The following is a 19,203-nucleotide window of genomic DNA, read 5'->3' on the forward strand; positions in this document are numbered from 1 at the left end:
TTCCTTTTTATGCTCAATTTAGGTTAGGTCGGGTTCGGTTGAGTTTTACATGGATGAAGTCTCTGAATTATATTTGAAAGGTGAGAATCTCTGGCAGAGTGGAATTAGACGGTACTGCAATTGGTCTTTGGAGGAAATTGCTTAAGCTTAGAGGGTTGGATGATAATTAGTCTACTTGACTCAAGGTTAATGCAGATTATAAATATTATTGGTCTCCAATCTCCAAATCTGGTTATTAGAATGCCAATGGGCAGCTACAATCTATATAACATTCCTAAGCATAGTCTTACTCTCTTCTCAAGCCATTCATGTTAGAAACAATTTCATTTTTGCTTTGTTCCTAGGGTCTTGTCATCAGCAGACCTGGAAAGTTGTCATGTCAATAAGCCTGTTGGCGATTGGCTTGAAGAATTCCATTGGGCTAAAATGGGGTTTTGATAGGCACATCTGCCATCTTACAATTCTAAAGATTGTCCAAACCAACAAGCACTTTGGGCAGTTTCTTTATTTAAGAAATGTCAATCTGCTTGTATGCGGGCAACCATAGATGGTTTGAAGACTATAAACTAGGAAACTTCCAACTTTCATGAAACAAACATATATACATCATTTCGGGGGCTGCTAAAGCTATGCAACCTATATGAAGTTTTTTAAGACTAACATTCCTTTAAAATCAATACAAAGGTACTCATACAAACAACTGTACAGATATAGAACATCCATTGGCCATAGAACACTATGAACTGAACTCCCTATTATAGGTTAGCTTCTACCTGAACATAGCTGAACTATTTTACAAGCTGAAGAGGTCACCAGGTGAGCTGCACAGAGATAACTATCTTTGCCTAGAGAGAAAGAACTCGTAATCGGGGTGTCTGTTAACTGAAGTCTGATCTCCCTTGTTCACAACAGCCCTTGCCATAAGAGATGCAGTCTCCTTGAGAGTCCTTAATCGCTCCTTCAGTATTCCTGAAGGGCTTAAGCCATGGATTTCAGAGAAATCATTCACGGTAGAGGGCCTCAGCTGGAACCAGCATTCACCCTGTTCAAGTGATGAGCATTAATGATTAAAGAATCCACCACCTTTAAAAACAGATGCAGTAGATATGCAATGGCCGCACAACAAAATATAATAACTAATGGAAGAGGCAGTAATGATAATGAGAAGAAGATATGCTTGCGCATTAGACTGACTCAAGGGCATTCTTATTTGAGAATCAGCAGTTTAAGTGAACACCAAGTCAATAATTTCATGATTGTTATCTTGAGAATGGAATGTTTGCTTTTGAAAACTAAGTTCTGAAATAGTTTAATTAGAGATAACTAGAAAAGCCATAGCACAATTCCATAACTAAGAAATAGGGGTAAAACCAGTCCATGTATTTTGATCCGAGAGACACTGGATGCATATTTTCCATTAAAAGACAATAGATGCGTTCTCCCATTCTAAGCTATGCAGCGAAGTACCAGTCTTTCACCAATAAATTCTAGTCCTCAGATTATCTAATGGCTCAAGCATATATACTTTAATGTTATTATTCGTAAATACTCAACCGATACCCGTAAGTGCATCTGTTAATAATAGGAACTAACAAAAACATACCAAATCAATATCTGTCAAAGCTTACTTTCACAATTAAATATGAATGTGCGTCAGATTGGAAAGTTTCTGATAACAGATTTGGTTCAACATTTGGTGCAAATGACTGAAGGCATCCTCTAGTCATTTGAAATGCTGATGAGAGGGCACAGCTGATAGAGTTCTTGGTGTCACGATAAAATAGGATCACCCAATTTGGTATTTGCCTCTGTGATCCTACATTTGTTATCCTCAGTCATCGAGTTAAACGGCATCACCGTTGGAGAGGATGATCTTTAGACAAAATCACCCCTAACATATTAGCAGAAACATCTATACAACACTCTCACAATTCAATTTGAATATTCATCTTATTATTTTAGGATGTCCCAAAATACTGCCCACTTAAAAAAATATAATTCATAATTCCAAATTACCCTTATTGAAATACTAGCCAACCTAATAAGAAAAGCTATCATTTATTTTCAAACAAAGTACACAGCTAACACTAGCATTCCTCTTAGGCCCCTTCTAGGTTGAGATTTTCATGTGTTATGTAAAATTCAAACAAGTCCACCGAATTAGAGGCCAAAAACACCTTTATGACGTTCAAGTAGAATTGCGTCGGTTAATAAGGCAGCCTTTGTAATTTAGAACAGAAGCACAGATGACTGCTTCTATCTCACACAACCCTGCACGATTACAGTTCAAGAAGAACCTATCCCAGTCATAATAATTGATGCATGCCTCTGTGCAGCTACTGGTAAAGGAAATATAGCTCTTTGAAATACATGAAGTTCAATAAGGGAGGTTTGTCCAAACAAAATAAATTGGGCAACAGGGAACATCTTAAAGGCTGTTAAAAAATAGGCACTACCACAAAGCCACTTAAAAGTATCAAAGCCGGGCTTCAAAAGGATAGCAATTGAGTAATTAATTATGAATACCTGGGCATTGTAACTCTGAAGACCCACAACAGGAGATACTATACATGCATCCATACTAGGGTAATCAAACTTGGAACTTCTACGAACCAAATGGCCAAGTGAATGATAAGTCAAAAATGCTGCACGAAAATTTCCATCTGGAATTCTATAAATAGGATACCATGCAACAGAATACCTGAAATATAGAAGCAACCAACATTAAAAATCCTCTTGGTATAACTAGATACTAAAGAATTTCATCTTGCATTAAGTTATCTAAAATAAAACCACAACATCATTCACTTTATGTTATGTGAATCCTTTTCTATCACTAACCAAGATCGAGGATGCAGATCATGTATATTTATGGAGTTCAGATGAACTGGATCCCCATACATTTTGCACCGAGAAGAAACATCATCTCTAACCAGTTCTTGTATCCTGAAACAAACAGAATCATAATCAAGGTATTTGGAAAAAAAATTTTGTTATTTTTATTAGCAAACTAGATTCACCCAAGTCTGCCCACAAACCGAAAAGGGTTAAATCAAAATTATAGTGACTAATTAAATAACATGTCAATCCGAAGCTTCACCTTCTGTCCCATTATTAATTGCTTGTTTACATTTAATTAAAACAAGAACAGCAAATTAGAGTTATCATCAATAATGCACCAACAGCCAGAAGAAGCATAAGAACAGCATAAAACAAAGCACAACCAAGACTTACAAGCTAAAAAAACTTTTCTACTACATTCAGCCTATCATTAACTCAGAAGCAAGAGCAGCCGGATCATGATTCCAGCCTTCAATTATGTTAGAGGTCAAGAATGGAAAGATAGTATTTAGCATCAAGATTTGTATCCATGTAATCAAAAGAGAAAACTATTACACTTTTGTTTAGCAGGTGAAGGTGGAGAATAGGGGAAAGGTTGATTAGAAACCATGAGAGTTGGTTCTACTTACTGAGGAAACTTAACATTTAATAATAAAATGATAAGTTCCATGAAAATCATATCAGATGTCAAAAGTATTGTAAATACAAAGGGAAAATACTGACAAGAAATAAAATTAACACTTACTTTTCATATAATGCCCGTCTTTGCTGAGGCTGTTCAGATTCAAAGTACTCAAAAACTGGTTCTAGACAATCTGACCATGCCATGTCAACTGATTTGGCAGACAACCCATCCTTAGAAGAAACTAGAGATGGTTCTGATCTAACCACATCATTTACTGGCAAATGACTACTTGGTTCTGAAGTGCGTGGCTGGGGTACAAGCACTGACAATATTGGAAGGTGACTGACATTGGTAAAGTTTCTTGAAGTGGAACCAGTATCATAACCCTCAGAAACTCCAGGAGAAGAAATTGTGGTGTTGTTTGCGGTGGAATGACTTTTACTGTTCCGAAAGAGTTGAACTGCTGACAAGAAAGGCACAAAGTAGGCACGAAATTCAAACTGATCAACACCCAATCTCTTTGGATTTTCATAATCTTCAGCCCTTATTTCTAATCCATAGCTGCCATGTTTCTCATACCACTGCCACAGGCATCCCAACGGGATGTTTGGTGTCTCATGTCTACACAATAGACCACTAGGAACCTGGTCCCGCAAGCAAGTTTGACAAGCTACTGAACTGTATGAATGACAAATAACTGGAGAAGAAAAGTGAAGAAGCCTTTCAAACTCGGCAATGGGACCCCCGATGGCCATCTGAACAGCTTCAGATGCCAATTGTGCTCTATAGGCATCATTCAATGACTTAGATATCTTGTTCAAATCCGTTGCAAGTGCTGACAAATTTTGTTCTTTAGTTTCATCTATTAAGAAATTGGCCCCATTATGCTTGTTTTCATTTTCATTTATGCAAGCATTAAGATCCCTCAAATTTTTAATATGGTTATCATTTTCAGGAGAACTAATTGCATGTCCTGAATCCTTACCAATGCTACACATTGTTCCAGCATCAACTGAAGAAGAAAGATTCTGAGCAAAGGGAGCAACTTTCTCTTCAAATTTATTTTTGAAAGCCCAATCTTCAGCATCTGGCCCATTAGAATGTTCCATCAACACACTGGCAGATCTAGCAGATGTTGGAAATCCAGGATCCTTTATCCCAACAGGTATCCATTTCTGCAGAACAGAGCCCGAACTATGGCTTTGCTTACCATTTTCTGCAAGAGAAATTTCTTTCTCTGTTCGACCAACACCATTCACCATCAGATGAGGGAGGTACACTGGAGCTCGCACCTCATGCAAATTTGGCTGGTCCAAAGGGACACATGACTTTTTCAACAAGCTGTCTTGATTCTCTATACATTGATTATTCAAACCAGGAGCAGCATCAGAGACACTTTCACATGGTTCCATGCCGCCTGGACTAACTGGTAAGTTGCTAAGTGATTCAGATTTCACGGTCTCAACCCTCGCAAAACCAAGCTGAGTACAAGACCTTGAAACATTTTTAATTACTCTTTGGTCATTCAGAGCAGTTAAAACATCTAACATTTCATTTTTTTGCATGCTGCTAGTCTTTGCATGAGCATTGGAGTTTACCTTGTTGGGATGAGACCCCTTCCTCGAACAACTGCTTTTTTCTTGTTTTGAAGCTGGACTAACTTTTCTTTTCAACTTCCTAGGAACCTTATCTTTTAACTTCCTTTTATCATTAGTCCTAGATAAGGTTGTTTCATTGGCAGCATTAGAACTTCTTTTCAGTAAAGGAGCATCCTTTGAAGTAACATCAGACCCTGAGCAAATGGGACTTGTTTTCTTCTGCTCAGTGTTGCACTTCTCTACACCATTCCTCTGAACCCTTTGCCAAACGGAATGACTGTTCTCTGTCCCCGTTCCACCGTGCAAGTTTCCTATACTTCCAAGTTTGCAAGTACTTGAACTCGCAGGAACTGATTTAAACTGCTTACCCCTCTTGCCTGATGCAACCATTTGTACATCACAGCTGCTAAAATCCAGACCATGCTTTGGTCCCTGAGTATAATCATGGGTTTCTGAAATGCTACATAATGAGTTTTGATGATAGAAGGGTCCCTCCTTGGTATTGGAACCGGATGACTCTGATTGACTATTTTCATGGCTGTTATCAAATGGCTTAACAATATGACTAGCACTCATACTCTCTTCACTGTTTGAACCAACAGAAACTGAATCCAACACTAAAGAATCATGCAAATCAGAGAAATCCTCCTGATGTATACAATCAAGAGAGCCCACCTGTGACGGATATCTCCTCTCTAAACCTCCTTGAGACCTGGAAAATTGCTGCTCTTCTTTACCAATTTCAGAATCATTAATAAGATACTCACTAGGCAACTTCTGAACTTGAGAAGGTACAATAGATTCTGTCATATCCACTTGATCAATGTCAGATATGCATATATTTGGTGATTCAAAACTTGTAATAACACCATTGCTGCTGTCTGCAAAATCCACTATATTTAGCAAACCATTAGAAGGTGAAGTTGCACATGATACTACTATACCCTGATTCATGTCATTGTTACAACAGATTTCAGATGCTGAACTTCCATGTGTATACTCAGAACAAACTTCTGATGCTGTGGAGCTAACATCACACAAATGTTTCTTTCTATGTTTTCCCTTCTTTTTTGCCTTCTTTCGGGAATTTCTCTTCGTAGACTTGTCTTCCTCAGAACAATCGACGAACAAAGCAGATGGATTAGTAGCAGTAGATCCTTTTGGCATAAAAACAGAAGAATCATTGCAAGTGACGGAACTCTGACAGGAAGAATTGTTGGCCACATCATTCAATTTAGTCATTTTGTTTGCAACAGTCCTGGTGCGAAATTGATGCTGCATATTGGATCCAGAGAAACTTCTGGCTCTACATAGCTTGGCAGAATAAGTAACCTCAGGCTGAGGCCCTTTCTGTGTCTTCCGTCCATCAACCTTAACTGAATTAATCAACGGAGAGGAAACCAGGTGCATGCTATTCATATTCAGGTGAGTTCCAGATCCGAAAAGGTTATTGTGATCCAGATATTGCAAAGGTATTGCAACAATTCTCCATTGTCCATCAGATCCAAGTGTAGGTAATGTCAAAATGGCACACCTAAAAGATTAACAGGAGATGGACCAGTTACACAATCAAGTAAATATAGTCAAAAGAGAAACAAACACTGCTGATGCACATTGGAAAATGAGAAAGAAGGAAACTAGAGGACTAACTTCCAGTTATAAATGTTAGCAATCAGAAATTACGAAAGTAGTTTCATCAGAACAAAAAGGTAAAATACAAGAGAAACACACATCTGCAAATTTCTAAATCCTCATTCTTTTCCACTCAGTATTGCAACCCTGAATTTAAGTCATTAGACATTTAACCCAGACCAACTATGCACAAGCTGCTCAAAAAGCTTTTCTTAAGACTCCACTGACAACTGGAAGGTCTTCTTGTCAGAGAAGAAGCTTACATTCAAGTACTAAATATTAAGGCATGCTGGGAATAATATAAAAAACTTATGTATGCTTATGAGATTACAAGGGAGAGCTATACCCCAAATAAAACAACACAATGTTTTGAATGTAAATGGCATCCGAAGTGTGAGTCAAGCCCTTACTAACATTTTATCTATACATATCAACAAACTGAACATACTTCCTCTATCATAAAACATAACCATGTACGCAAAGTAATTGTTCTATATATAGATTGCATTCATAAAGATTCCTAATTTCACCATGCAAGATCATGCTCAGGTTAACTCTATTTACTACTGCTATCAAGAGTAGCCAAAACACATTTATATACGCTAGCTTTTCTAGAGGATCAATTTGCATCTGAGCCATAATATTTTGTCTTGATTATTTTAATGAAAATCTTTTGGCTTACTTTTTACCCAAGCTTTTCATTAACTTTTAGGATTTATTACTTTCTTAAAGGTTAATTTATTCTAATACGACAAGGACTCCCCTAAGTAATAAAAAATGACTTAACAATAACATAATAGCATAATTGAATTTTTTTTTTTATAACTAGCATCATAAAATTTGATTCAAAACAAAAGGGTAATATAATCTTCACAAAATTCTCACACTTCCTTAACCCACACAATATAGCCTTAATAGATAATCAAATTTTAAAGAAAGTATTTGTCAGACCTTTTTGAATGAATTACATATGTTTTTCTCACCTTGGATAAGGCAACAAAGCATTAGCTGGTCGTTTGGCAGAAGGAAATTAATTCGTTTGACATTTCATACATTAAAAAAAAAAAATCTGGTTCCCTTTTTTTTCTCTTTTTCTTTCTTTGGGGTGGGGACGAGGGGGGGTTCATCATTTGCTTCTTTGTTTTGCATGCCATGTCAACAAAATGTAAGGTATTTTCTCTATGATATGTTCAGACATCAAATGCCTATCACCCTGTGTACTTCCAATTTGTGCAAATGTTTTAGAAACTGAATTACTTTAAGTCAGCACATAAATTAGTACATCTTATAGAATCTCTCTTCTTGACGGATGGATTTCAACAGATTTGAAACAAAGATTTTTCTTTATATTGATTTAAATATTATTATTAAACAATAACTTCATTTTCCGATCAATTCCAATTAATAGAGTATCTGAAGTTTGAACTTCTAATTTTCCTACAATGATATCCTAGATGCAAGGACACACAGTTTCATACTAAAAAAGAAAATGATAATATAAAAGGAAATTAGCAAATATGAAAAGAAAGATAATTGAAAACCATTATTAAGCAATCTCATTAAATGAGAGACATCTAGAAAAATAATACTAGAGGAGAAAAAAAATTAATGGTATTGACAGCTTAAGTGTTGTCTCAAGTACCAAACAAAAACTTTGATTCTATGTTTGGGAATAATAATTTGGAAGAATTTATTGGATTTGGCTTGTTATATACATTGTGAGGGATGAAGCTAAATGCTATCTAAAAACTAGTTAAGTTTATATTTGAAAGGGCACCCGAGCATTTGGCTCATTGATCGGTGCATTATCCCCCTGTCTAAAGAGCATGGTTTGAATCCCTCCTCCCCCAATTATAAAAAAAAAAAAAAAAGTTTATATTTGAAAGGGTTTAAGTAGCTGAATTTCAAATTCCCTAAATTATTAAGGTATTTCAAATACACCACCAAAATAGAGATATAGCAAATCCATGAATTTGGAATTAATTGAGAAAGTCATGATTTCATGAGTTCTATCACCCAAATCTATACTAATCAAATTCAAGTTCCCAAATGCAACCTAGAGCAATTTATTGATCACCTTTAACTTGAAGCAGAAGGACATGTAAGTACAGTGTACATAGCTAACGATCAAAATTGGATTACCTCTGACCAATGTTCCTCAAATTGAAAGAAGAAATTCCAGAATCCTGAATAATATATGGACAGTGATAGAAAAAATTACTCCAGCTAATCACAAAGTAAAAGAGTATGAACTCGACCACTTAATATTGGTGAAATATAAGGAAAATATCTAACCTCTGATGATCTTCTAGAATCATTCAGCTGCAAAGAATTCTTGGAGCGGTTAGCCTTTCCTACCTCTGAGACTTTCTGATTATCTTGATGGGTTTGTTGATGGGCACAAGGCATCTTTCGCTGTATCTGTCCATGTCAATAGCATAAACATATAAATAGGCAGCTTTATTAAAAGCTTATGAAGATTTACACAATTAAAAAACCATGTTTGAAATAAAATTTTCCACGCTAATCACAGCGAGAACAATTATTTATCAAAACTATTAGGAAAACAAGAAATAAAACCAACAAATTTCAGTCAAAGAAAAATTCTATAAAGTACCCAGATGCAGCAATCTATTCCAAGCCAAAATAGATGTTGGAAGAAATCATAAACTCAGGAAGGGGGTATAAGAAATTGCACAAGCAAAACATTCATAACAAAGATAGCTGTTGAAAAAGACATCTTAGAGCCATACAATGAACTAACCACTACTATCAAATACACCACTAACTTCACAAACTTTATGCTATAAGCAATCATCAACTGTCTTTCAAAGGGAAAAAGAGGTAAACAGGTTCAGAGGGTAATTAATTACTGCTTCCTTGAGAATATATTTCTCAACGCAGAAAAGGAAAGTACTAAACCATTTTCCAAGTTCTTGCTCAAATAGTCAAATTGATTCCTTTCGAACCAATTGTCACTTGAAGTTCTCGTAGCATAGAATAGGAAGATTCTGGGCACACCTGAAACAGAACTTCACAGCATTTGCCCATTAATTGCTAAGGGTAAACGTAATCCACTTAACAAGTAGAAGAATAAAAAAAACTGATTGGAGTAGGAAAAAAAAAATTGCAATGTCAACTACGGGGCAGTAGCTCAATTCAATCAACGCAATCCATATAAAAACAACAAAAGGCAATAAATCACGATGTTAACTAATTACTCAATCAGTTGCATAAGACAAACATAACATTTTCCAAAAAGCTATAACCAATAAACAACTAACAGCTATCTAATTAGTGGAATATAGAAATCGTCAAATTTATCAAGGAAACAAAAAGGAAATCATACTAAAACGATTCTCTTAGTAGAGAAATCAAACAATCATGTACAAGACAAGGTATATTTACCAAGAGAATGATTGTATAAAAAAATTAACCAAACTTAATTAATTCAAACAACAAGCATAAGACTGAACATCATCTCTACCTCAACCTAATTCAAATATGTCAACACGGTAGTTACCATAAATCAAATTGGGGTTCTGACAACAACTTGGACAATCCAACTTTTGCAACATAAGACAAGCAAAATGCTACCAGCCGCACCCAAGCATTTGGTTCATTGGTTGGTGCATTATCCCCCTGCTTAAATAGCAATGTTCGAATTCCCCCTCTCTCAATTATTAAAAAAAAAAATGCTACCAGCCATTACTAGAGTTTTGAACAATAACCGGGAACAAAATAGGCAATATAAGAAAACTGTCCGATGTTGTTTTGCAATGTTTTGTGACATACGTAAATATGTTTTTGTTGCCGGAAAAAGACAGACAAAGTCAACCTCTGTTTTTTCTTTTGCAAAATAAGCAATGGAAGAAAAAGTTTCTTGTTTCCCTTATTGACAATTTTCATAAAGTAGGTGATTATTGTCCACGTGTACATACTGGTATCATATTTTAAACTTTTATTAGATTGAAAATATATGAAAACTGATTAAATAGAGAATTTAATATAAAATGCAATAAATATATAATAGAAAACATCAAAAAGGTTGAAATAATTATGTTAAAAATAGATTATTGTACAATTATAAACTAGTATAAGCACCTAAACATTTGGCTCATTGGTTGGTACATGATCCCTAGCCTGAAGAGAAAGGTTCGAATCCCCTTTTCGCCAATTAAAGAAAAAAAAACCTTGTATATATACGATTCCATAATATATAAAAATAAAAAACTTATATAATATAAAAAAAATAAACATCTTCTATAAGACAAAACATATCTAATGTGCAATCATACCAAATCTCTTTTTTATTTTTTATTTTTTTGAGAAGTTATCAAGTGTACTTTCAATAATAATCATATCAAATTACAATACAATATTTAATAAAATAATCAAAACTCTGATACAATTTTGACCAAAAAACATCTAATGTAATTATATCAAATCTAATATATAATTATATCAAATACAAAAATTGAAGATATATATATTTCTCTAGTTATATATTTAAATATAAGCAAAAGTACAGAGACTCAAATGAATTCCTATAGGTAAAAACTCGTTTTACCTATAGTATTACATACATACATACATATACATATATTAATACTGATTTAAATACATACTTTGGTTTGGTCATCCAATAATTAAAATTCAACACTTAAATTTTCCTTCAATAATTAAATATCATTGATTCATATTATTATTATTGTTAATTATTTTTCTTTTCCAACATGTCATAATATTGCTTATCATTTCAAAATTCTGGAAACAAAACAAAAATAAAAAAGAGAGAACTTGATCAAACAAAGAGCCAACCCCACCAAAAAAACAAGGCGATTTTTCCAGAGATGAGGGAGCAGTAGAAATTAAGCGGAAAAGGAAGAGAAAAGTTAAATTGAAACTCACCAGAAACCATGCGATTGTATGAAGCAAAAACCTCAGAAATGGAAAGAATTTGGGAATTGGAAAGAAAAAAAAAAGGCAAAAAGGAAAAGAGTGAATGGTAATTTATAATAGTGGTAAAAGAGAGTGTAAAAATTCTAAAAATAAAGGGGAGACTGCCATTTCCCCAAAAATCTATGAAGACACAATCTAAGGAGAAGGGAATGGGTCAAAAAAACAGGGCTCCCCCAAATTTAGGTGTGAGGTTCAGATAGAATAGCTAGAAAAGAGTTAGACTAAATTTGCCTTGTGATTTTCAACAACCACTCTCATTTTCTCCACTTACTTTAAATATATCTATACATAAATAAATAAATAAATAAATTTTGAAACAAAAAAAAAACACTTCAAAAATAGATAGAAAGACAGAGAGAGAGAGAGACAAACCATAAGTATAGGGATGAACCAGAAGCAGAGCTTTGATTCCTTGTTGCCTCACACTTCTCTCTGTGTTGTTTTTTCCTTCGTCGACTTCATTTAAATCTTGAAGTTATTAATTGTGATTTAGCAAAATTGTTAGGGATATTATGGTCAGTTAAAATGAAAAAAATTATAGGGTTCCTTTTGTTGGTATCTAAGACTTGGGCGACCATCTGTTCAACATGCATGCCGTATAATAAAGGAACCCTCTGGCCCCACTACCGCTTTTGCCCCTTTATATACTTTATTTTCCACACCAATGATTGAAAAATAGCAAACCACTATTTTTGGTTAATTTGTTTTGATATTTTTTGAGTACTAATAAATAATAAATTATGAGTGTCAAATATCTATAGTTATCATTTAATTGATAGTTATATAATATAGAAAATTATATATCAACTCATTTTGAATTATTCTTGTATTACACATAGTAATTAAATTAATTCAATTCGAATATATTATACGGACTTTTTGACGATATGTAGATATTTATTATTCTTACTGAATTTCTTTTTAAAAAAATTTAATCATTAAATATTAAAGATATTTGGTAAAAAATGTCTAATGTGACGTAGTAAATGAATACCAATAACAACAAAATGAATGGAAAAGCATTAAATGTGAGCAAATATTTCAATTTACTTCCAAGTTTACAAGCATACAGCAGATAGCATGTGATGCTATTACCTTTTTCCTAAGTATTACATTATTGGAATTTTATTACCATATATATATATATATATATATATCTCAAGTAAACAATGTTAAAATTGAAAACTGAGAAGGATTTGGGCGGTATATCAGGGAAGAACAAAGGTTCAGGCGCTCTTAAACATAACCTTGAAGGGCACATCGCTAAGAGCCAGACGCCTAACTCCACCATCAATGAAAACACCCACATCCCTACACATGACTTTGCAGAAATCGCACACCGTTGTGCAGAAAACAAGCTTGTAATCATCTTCGTACTTTTCAATCTTAAACCAATTGTCAATGGTTTCACGACCGGGGTTGCCTTCGACCCCACCGGTCGTCACGAACCATTGCTGTGTTGAATCATCGAAACTGTCGAGCTTCCAGACCGTGGATTGGACACAAATTGTAGCAGCGGAAAACTTGATGTTTTGATCGGTGGAAACACGAACAACACCTTTCTTGATGTTAACAGGTGAAAATGTTACTGGGAGACCGTCTGAGACCTCCAGCTGCTCTTGAACAACATCAAGCGGGCAGGTTTCGTTGCCAGTGCTAGCAAGAGTTAGGCCAACCCCTCGACCCAAGAAAAACCGGCAGAATGTAATAGCCAGTGCCGGTGCGGAGCTTTTTGCCGGAGATATCGAGCACTGGATCAGGTGCAGCATTGGCACAGAGAAGGAAAGAAAGTGCTAGGAACACTGCAGTCTTCATCGTCTATTGTTTCTTCTTCTTCTTCTTCTTCTTCTTTTAACTGTGGAGGACATGCAAATCTACAATTTATTTACAGAGCTGAAGGGAGCTAGTGGATAATACTTTCAGAGGAGTGCATGACGTGTTCTTTGAGGGGAGTCGTGGAACAGAACAGAGGGAGCGGCCTTTGTTTGACCAGCTGAGCTGATGAAGCTAAGCGAAATGAATGCAGAATTGTGGAAAGACGGACCTCAACTCAACTTGGAACCCATTTGTTTTCTCCAGTTTCAACACAAAAGAGCCAGTTGCAACTTGCACATGCACAAAACAATAAGTATACACAGGTTGAATCAATCAACTACATCCAGTTCAGGATCTAGATTGGTTCTCAAGGATGGTGCGACGGCCCTCGCAATCTTAAATCCATTTCTTATGAATAATTTGCTGTACCCAAGATTGCCTAGGAGATCAAATGCTCTTCTTTTTTAGAATGTAAACACAGCAATGCCATACAAATCATAATAGAAGTTGTCGCTATCTCTGGAATTTTAGATATTTTAATATATACTCAATATATCTTATGCAGTGTCAAAAGTCAAAATCTCTTATCCAGTTGTCCTATCAGTATGACATCATTGATGATTGTAATACCCAGATTCCCAAGGCAGGTTTGACGTGCTTACCGCATGCTAATATGATCTAATGCAGTCTTTTTATTTTCTTTTGATTAATGTCCGAATTTGATTTTTTTAATTAATTTTTTTTGGACTTGGTTGCTATTAATTTATTAATGATGGTTAATTTAAGTATTTGTGAAAGATCAACATCAATGACTAAGGCTTATAGGCAAATTATGGATTTTGGATTTGGGCAGGAATAGGGAAGATTATAAGGGCGGACATGAAGAGGGCATAGTAATAATCAAAAGGGGTGAGCAAAATTATTTCAAACTGAAAAAATGTAAGTTTAGTTTTTTTATTCAGTTAAAATGGCTTTGGGTGGTCGGTTAGTTTGGGGTGTTTAGTTTAGTTTTCCGTTGAGAAAATTTTCAACAGAACATACCGAATTAATCGAAACTGTTAATTATTAAAAATTATATATAAAAAGTATTTTTGACTTTATTTAATAATAACTTTGAGTTGTTAGTAATTTTTTAATTTTCTTGAGTATGTTAAAATTTAAGGTAAAATATCCTCATTTTTTAATTTTTAATTAAAATTTTGAGTAGATTTTTAATTTTTGAAATCAATACTTTATCTTAAATGTGTAAATATCATTAACAGATAATATTAATAAGACTAAAATACTTTTTTTCTTTATTAATTTAAAAATTATTATCATATAATTTCTTTTTGAAAAAAAAATGGGGAGCACAAATCGGGGCTCTCAACTCCCCAAGAGAGGGGAGCAAGTTTTTATTTTTAAATTAACTATTTTTAATTAACCAAAAAATTAATAAAAATTAAATGATAGTAATTTTTAAAATTAATAAAATATAAAATTATCCTCTTAATGTTATCATGACACTTGGAAACATTAATAGTTGACTAATGGGTAGAGTTATGTTTCCAACAAAAGATATTTTTTGAAGCAAAGTATCCGTTTCGAAAATTAATGAATCTATTTGAAATTTTAATTAAAACTTAGAGAAGTGAAAGTATTTTATCTTAAAATTTATATTTTATATATGTCTTATCTTAAAATTTGATAAAATACTATAAATTTTTTTAAGTTTTTTAAAATTGATTAGATGACTAGAAGTAGATTAGTTTTTGATCAATTTGATTAAGTGTATTAGTTTAATTTGATTTGTTATATCGATATTTGAAATTTTAATATTAAACCGACTGTTTGCACACTCTTAATAATCAACACTTTTTTTCAATTCATAGGGAATTAATGAGGATAGTATATATAAATTAGAAGAGTGGGTTTGGTGTCATTGCCATTTGAAAATCATTATCTATTGATAATTAGAGTTTATGATTATGGAAGAAACATATGTACGGACTAAGACAGGTCATGAGCAGCAGCAACAATGGGAGCACTTTTGGACGTGAAGAAGATTATACTGTTTCGATTTAGCCATTTCTTTTCCCTTCAAAATTTGCTTTATAGTTTGAAACTTTTGTACATGAAGAAGATTATCAATTCCCGAAGTGTACAAGCTTCCTCGATCAATTTCTGGATGTAAATGAAGATAGGGTACCTATAATTTGTTTATTAGATGTCATTGACCATGCAATGCTGGTGTAATTCGTTCTAGTTTAGGGTCAATTATATTACCCAACATCTATAGGACAATCAAAAGAAAAGCATTGGATATAAACACTAAGGAGTAGTACGTGATATCATCATATATTCATGTTATTATAATCTTCCCAAGCTTTACATTATTGCGATCTCATGGCCGTAGTATACATATTTAATATTGAAAAGTGAGACTGGTGTGGGGTAAAACAAGGAAAATAAAACAGCTTCAAGCTCTCTTAAACATGACTTTCAAGGGCACATCACTAAGAGCTAGACGCCTGATACCAGCATCAATAAAAACACCCAAGTCCCCGCATACAGGTCTGCAGAAATCGCACACCCCCGGACAGAAAACAAGCTTGTAGTCATCTTCATATCTTTCGATTTTAAACCAGTTGCTGAGAGTTTCGATACCAGGATTACCTTCAACTCCACCTGTTGTCACAACCAGTTTTTGAGTTGCTTCATCGTTGTCAAGCTTCCAGACAGTGGATTGGACACAAATTGTAGCAGCAGAGAACTTGATATTGAGATCCGTGGATACACGTACGACGCCTTTTGTTATGTTCACAGGTGAAAATGTTAACGGGAGACCGTTGGAGACCTCGAGCTGCTCTTGAACAACATCAAGCGGGCAGGTCTCGTCGCCAGTGCTAGCAAGAGTGAGGCCACCACCTCTACCGCGGATGACCGGCAAGATGTAGTAATCAGTGCCTGTTCGGAGCTCTTCACCTGAGATGTCAAGCACCGGATCAAGTTCGTCAGTGGCTATTGTTGAGCCCCAGAGAAGGAAAGAAAGTGCTAGGAATAATGCAGTCTTCATTGCGTTGTGTAAGCTTGCTCCTATTTGTGCCTTAACATACCACGACCACAATATATTTATAGAGCTAGCTATAGGGAGCTGGTAGATAATGCAAAGGCGTGATCAGAGATCTTTTAGTGGTCGTGGGCCACAATAGAGCAAACTTTTTTTGACCAAACTCCTCAACATAGAAATGAGGGATGATGAATCTTAACTCCTGAAAAACCCTTTTTATTTTGTTTCGATTGCAACAAAAAGAGGCACTTGCACTTGTACAAACATTAAGGATTCACAGCTTGATTTTCTTTTTCATTTTTTAAGTAGCTGTAGTAAGTGGTTAAAGGATATAAACCCCCATGTTAAGCTATTGCTCTTTATTATTTTTGGCTTTGGTTACAGCCTGAATCAATCAAATATAGAAAGCTTGGGGCTAATCTAGAATCTGCTCCTATAAGATTAGTCTTCCAGGATGATGAGAGCCGGCCCACGCAACCTCTCAAGCCGCTTACAATTACGTGATGATTATTTGTTGCAGCTAAGATCAGGAGACCAAATATGCCTTTTATTCATTGGAAAGTCATGATTATTCGCCATGTTCACATCTAATGGTCACAACAAGTGGCTGCAATGTTTTCATCATCAAACTGTCTATGAAGAAGTTGTGGCCATGACGGTGGATTTAGATTTTCGCATTGTCAATATTTTGTGAAATGTTAAAAAGTCAGAGTCCCATGTCCTCTCCGTATGATATCATGCATGCATTGTCCTCATTGTAATAACTAAGATGGAAAATGGTTGGGTCAACAATTACGTACCCAGATGAAGTATCAAGGCCTGCTCGAAAAGTTCAGGCCAACAAGATAATATTAAATCTGACTTGGGGTATAAACAGCTACATGCTACATTCTAAATGTAAAAATATTTGGGCCAAGTTCAACTTGGATGCCAAAGTTACCATCATTAATTTCCTGTTAAGGCTATTAATAGGCTAGCATGGTTTGGGAAGTTCAAAGGGGAAAGGAGGGCTATTTGGGAGATTGAAAGGAAAAGAAGGGAAGATTATAAGAGTGGACAGTTAAGACAGGCTTGAGGAAACCACCCTCTTTTTGCTTTGTTGAAAAGAAAAATAAAACAGAGCAGAGAGATTTTATGTCATTGCTGTCGTACCTAATTTGAAATCATTGTTAAAATCTCGGTTCAGCGGAAAATTGAGAATTGGGGAGAAAAGGAAGTGTGTCAACACATCTATGAAGTAAGAAAAGAAGAGGTCAGGAGGGAGAAAAGGAGGTCCATCTCATGATGGGTGGCTCAGTATTTTCCTTGTACAACTTCTCAAACATTTTGTGGCATGGCATCAGTTTAGATTAAAGTAGTAATCTAGCAGAGATTAGAAGAATCAAGGAAGCACCCTGTGATATGCGATGCTCAAAGAAGGGCTTTCCAAGTGAGGCCATGTCTGCTTTTTCCTCTTGTGCAGCTGGCGATCCCTAATAAGAGGGAAAAAGAGCAACTGAGAAGATCAAGATCTGTGGTCATGGCTGTCAGTGACTAGGAATAGACATTTGATGACCTGTGTAGATTTAGGTTCTAAGTGTAGAACCCTTTATGGGCCAGTTATTAACATATAGCCGGGTTATAAGAACAAATGTTTTAAGAGCTAAACACCAATACTTTAACTTGTGACAAATTATTATTTCTTGAAATTCAAATTCAATCCTCAGCATTTATAAAGGCGTATTAGTGTAAGCATAGATATTTATATATTTACATGAACCTGTCCTTGTGTCTTAACTTCTTCGATAAACCGTGTCCCTCAGTCATGCCTATTTACCCATAACATGGACTAGAGTAAATTTGAAGGCCAACAAGGAGATTCACAAGCCAAAATAATTAAAATTTAAAATCTCCACTCTCAGCCCACCACATTTGAAATTGATTGAAAAGTAAGAGTATTGAGTGAATTTTTGTAAGCCAAGGCACCTAAACATAATTAACAATCAAGTGCTTATTAAAATCCAAAAACAGAACATCTTCACTGTGCAAGTGAATTTACAAAATTAAGGAGACTCAAAGATTGATGTGCAACATCCTAGAATACACTGCAAAGAGAATTGTTTGATACACACCTTTTCTTTCTTTTTGTTGCAGTCTATAGCTTGAAAATTAAATCGTCTCTGCCATCTATTGGCCTTGAATTGACCAGTGATTGTTCGTCTGCGGCTTATAGATAAACAATATACTACATTACAAAATAAAGGAAATACACTGAAATTAGAGAGAAAAATGTTCTAGGTGAAAGAATTATTTTTTAAATTGAATGATGAAAGTTCAGATGAAGACATTTCCAGAAGTTATCTAATATCTTTGGCTAAGATTTTTCTTCATGAAATTAAGCCGATCAAATAAAAGAGATTCAATTAAAATTGAATGCAAAATTCACATAGTAAGGACAAAAACGTAAGTGATCTGTATGGGCTATACCCGATAACAGACAGGTTTTCCTCATGATCCGTTGTGCTAATTCTTCCGAACAGAAACAAAAGATGTATGGGCTTATACCTGATAATGAACAGGTTTCTTTATGGAAATCCTTTGCAAAGCCTTCTTCACCGCCCCTCCCCCTAAAAGATTAAGAGGAAAATGAGAAACCAGCACCTTGGGGTCTTGAGTTATTCCAACCCTAACCAAAGAAATTC

The 19,203-nt window shown here is 34.9% G+C and overlaps 2 protein-coding genes and 1 pseudogene across 10 annotated transcripts; all 3 read right to left on the reverse strand.

The window, feature by feature from the left end:
* Positions 1–582: 582 nt before the first annotated feature.
* LOC110414748 (uncharacterized) lies at positions 583–12,185 on the reverse strand. Of its 9 annotated transcripts, none has more exons than XM_021426149.2 (8): positions 12,031–12,091; positions 9,570–9,728; positions 8,992–9,117; positions 8,839–8,882; positions 3,587–6,598; positions 2,842–2,946; positions 2,527–2,701; positions 583–1,042 (listed from the first exon to the last, which is right to left on the reverse strand). In XM_021426149.2, exons 3-8 carry the CDS (start codon positions 9,103–9,105, stop codon positions 836–838), a joined length of 3,657 nt encoding a protein of 1,218 aa, XP_021281824.1. In that variant the 5' UTR covers positions 9,106–9,117; positions 9,570–9,728; positions 12,031–12,091; the 3' UTR covers positions 583–835. The 9 variants fall into 9 exon arrangements, with proteins under 9 accessions (XP_021281824.1, XP_021281825.1, XP_021281826.1 ...); XM_021426150.2 differs by having other exon boundaries at positions 9,570–9,717; positions 12,031–12,087; XM_021426151.2 differs by lacking the exon at positions 12,031–12,091 and adding an exon at positions 11,608–12,000.
* Positions 12,186–12,666: 481 nt separating this feature from the next.
* LOC110415408 (kunitz trypsin inhibitor 5-like) lies at positions 12,667–13,995 on the reverse strand. The gene is given in 2 exon segments (XM_021427055.2): positions 12,667–13,349; positions 13,351–13,995. Coding segments are annotated over 2 exon segments (588 nt in total). The 5' UTR covers positions 13,474–13,995; the 3' UTR covers positions 12,667–12,884.
* Positions 13,996–15,791: 1,796 nt separating this feature from the next.
* Positions 15,792–16,566, reverse strand: LOC110415323 (kunitz trypsin inhibitor 5 pseudogene; annotated as a pseudogene).
* Positions 16,567–19,203: the final 2,637 nt, after the last annotated feature.

This window comes from Theobroma umbraticum, unplaced genomic scaffold, assembly GCF_002168275.2.
Source record: "Theobroma umbraticum cultivar Fairchild unplaced genomic scaffold, ASM216827v3 scaffold_147.0, whole genome shotgun sequence".
Lineage (NCBI taxonomy): Eukaryota > Viridiplantae > Streptophyta > Magnoliopsida > Malvales > Malvaceae > Theobroma > Theobroma umbraticum.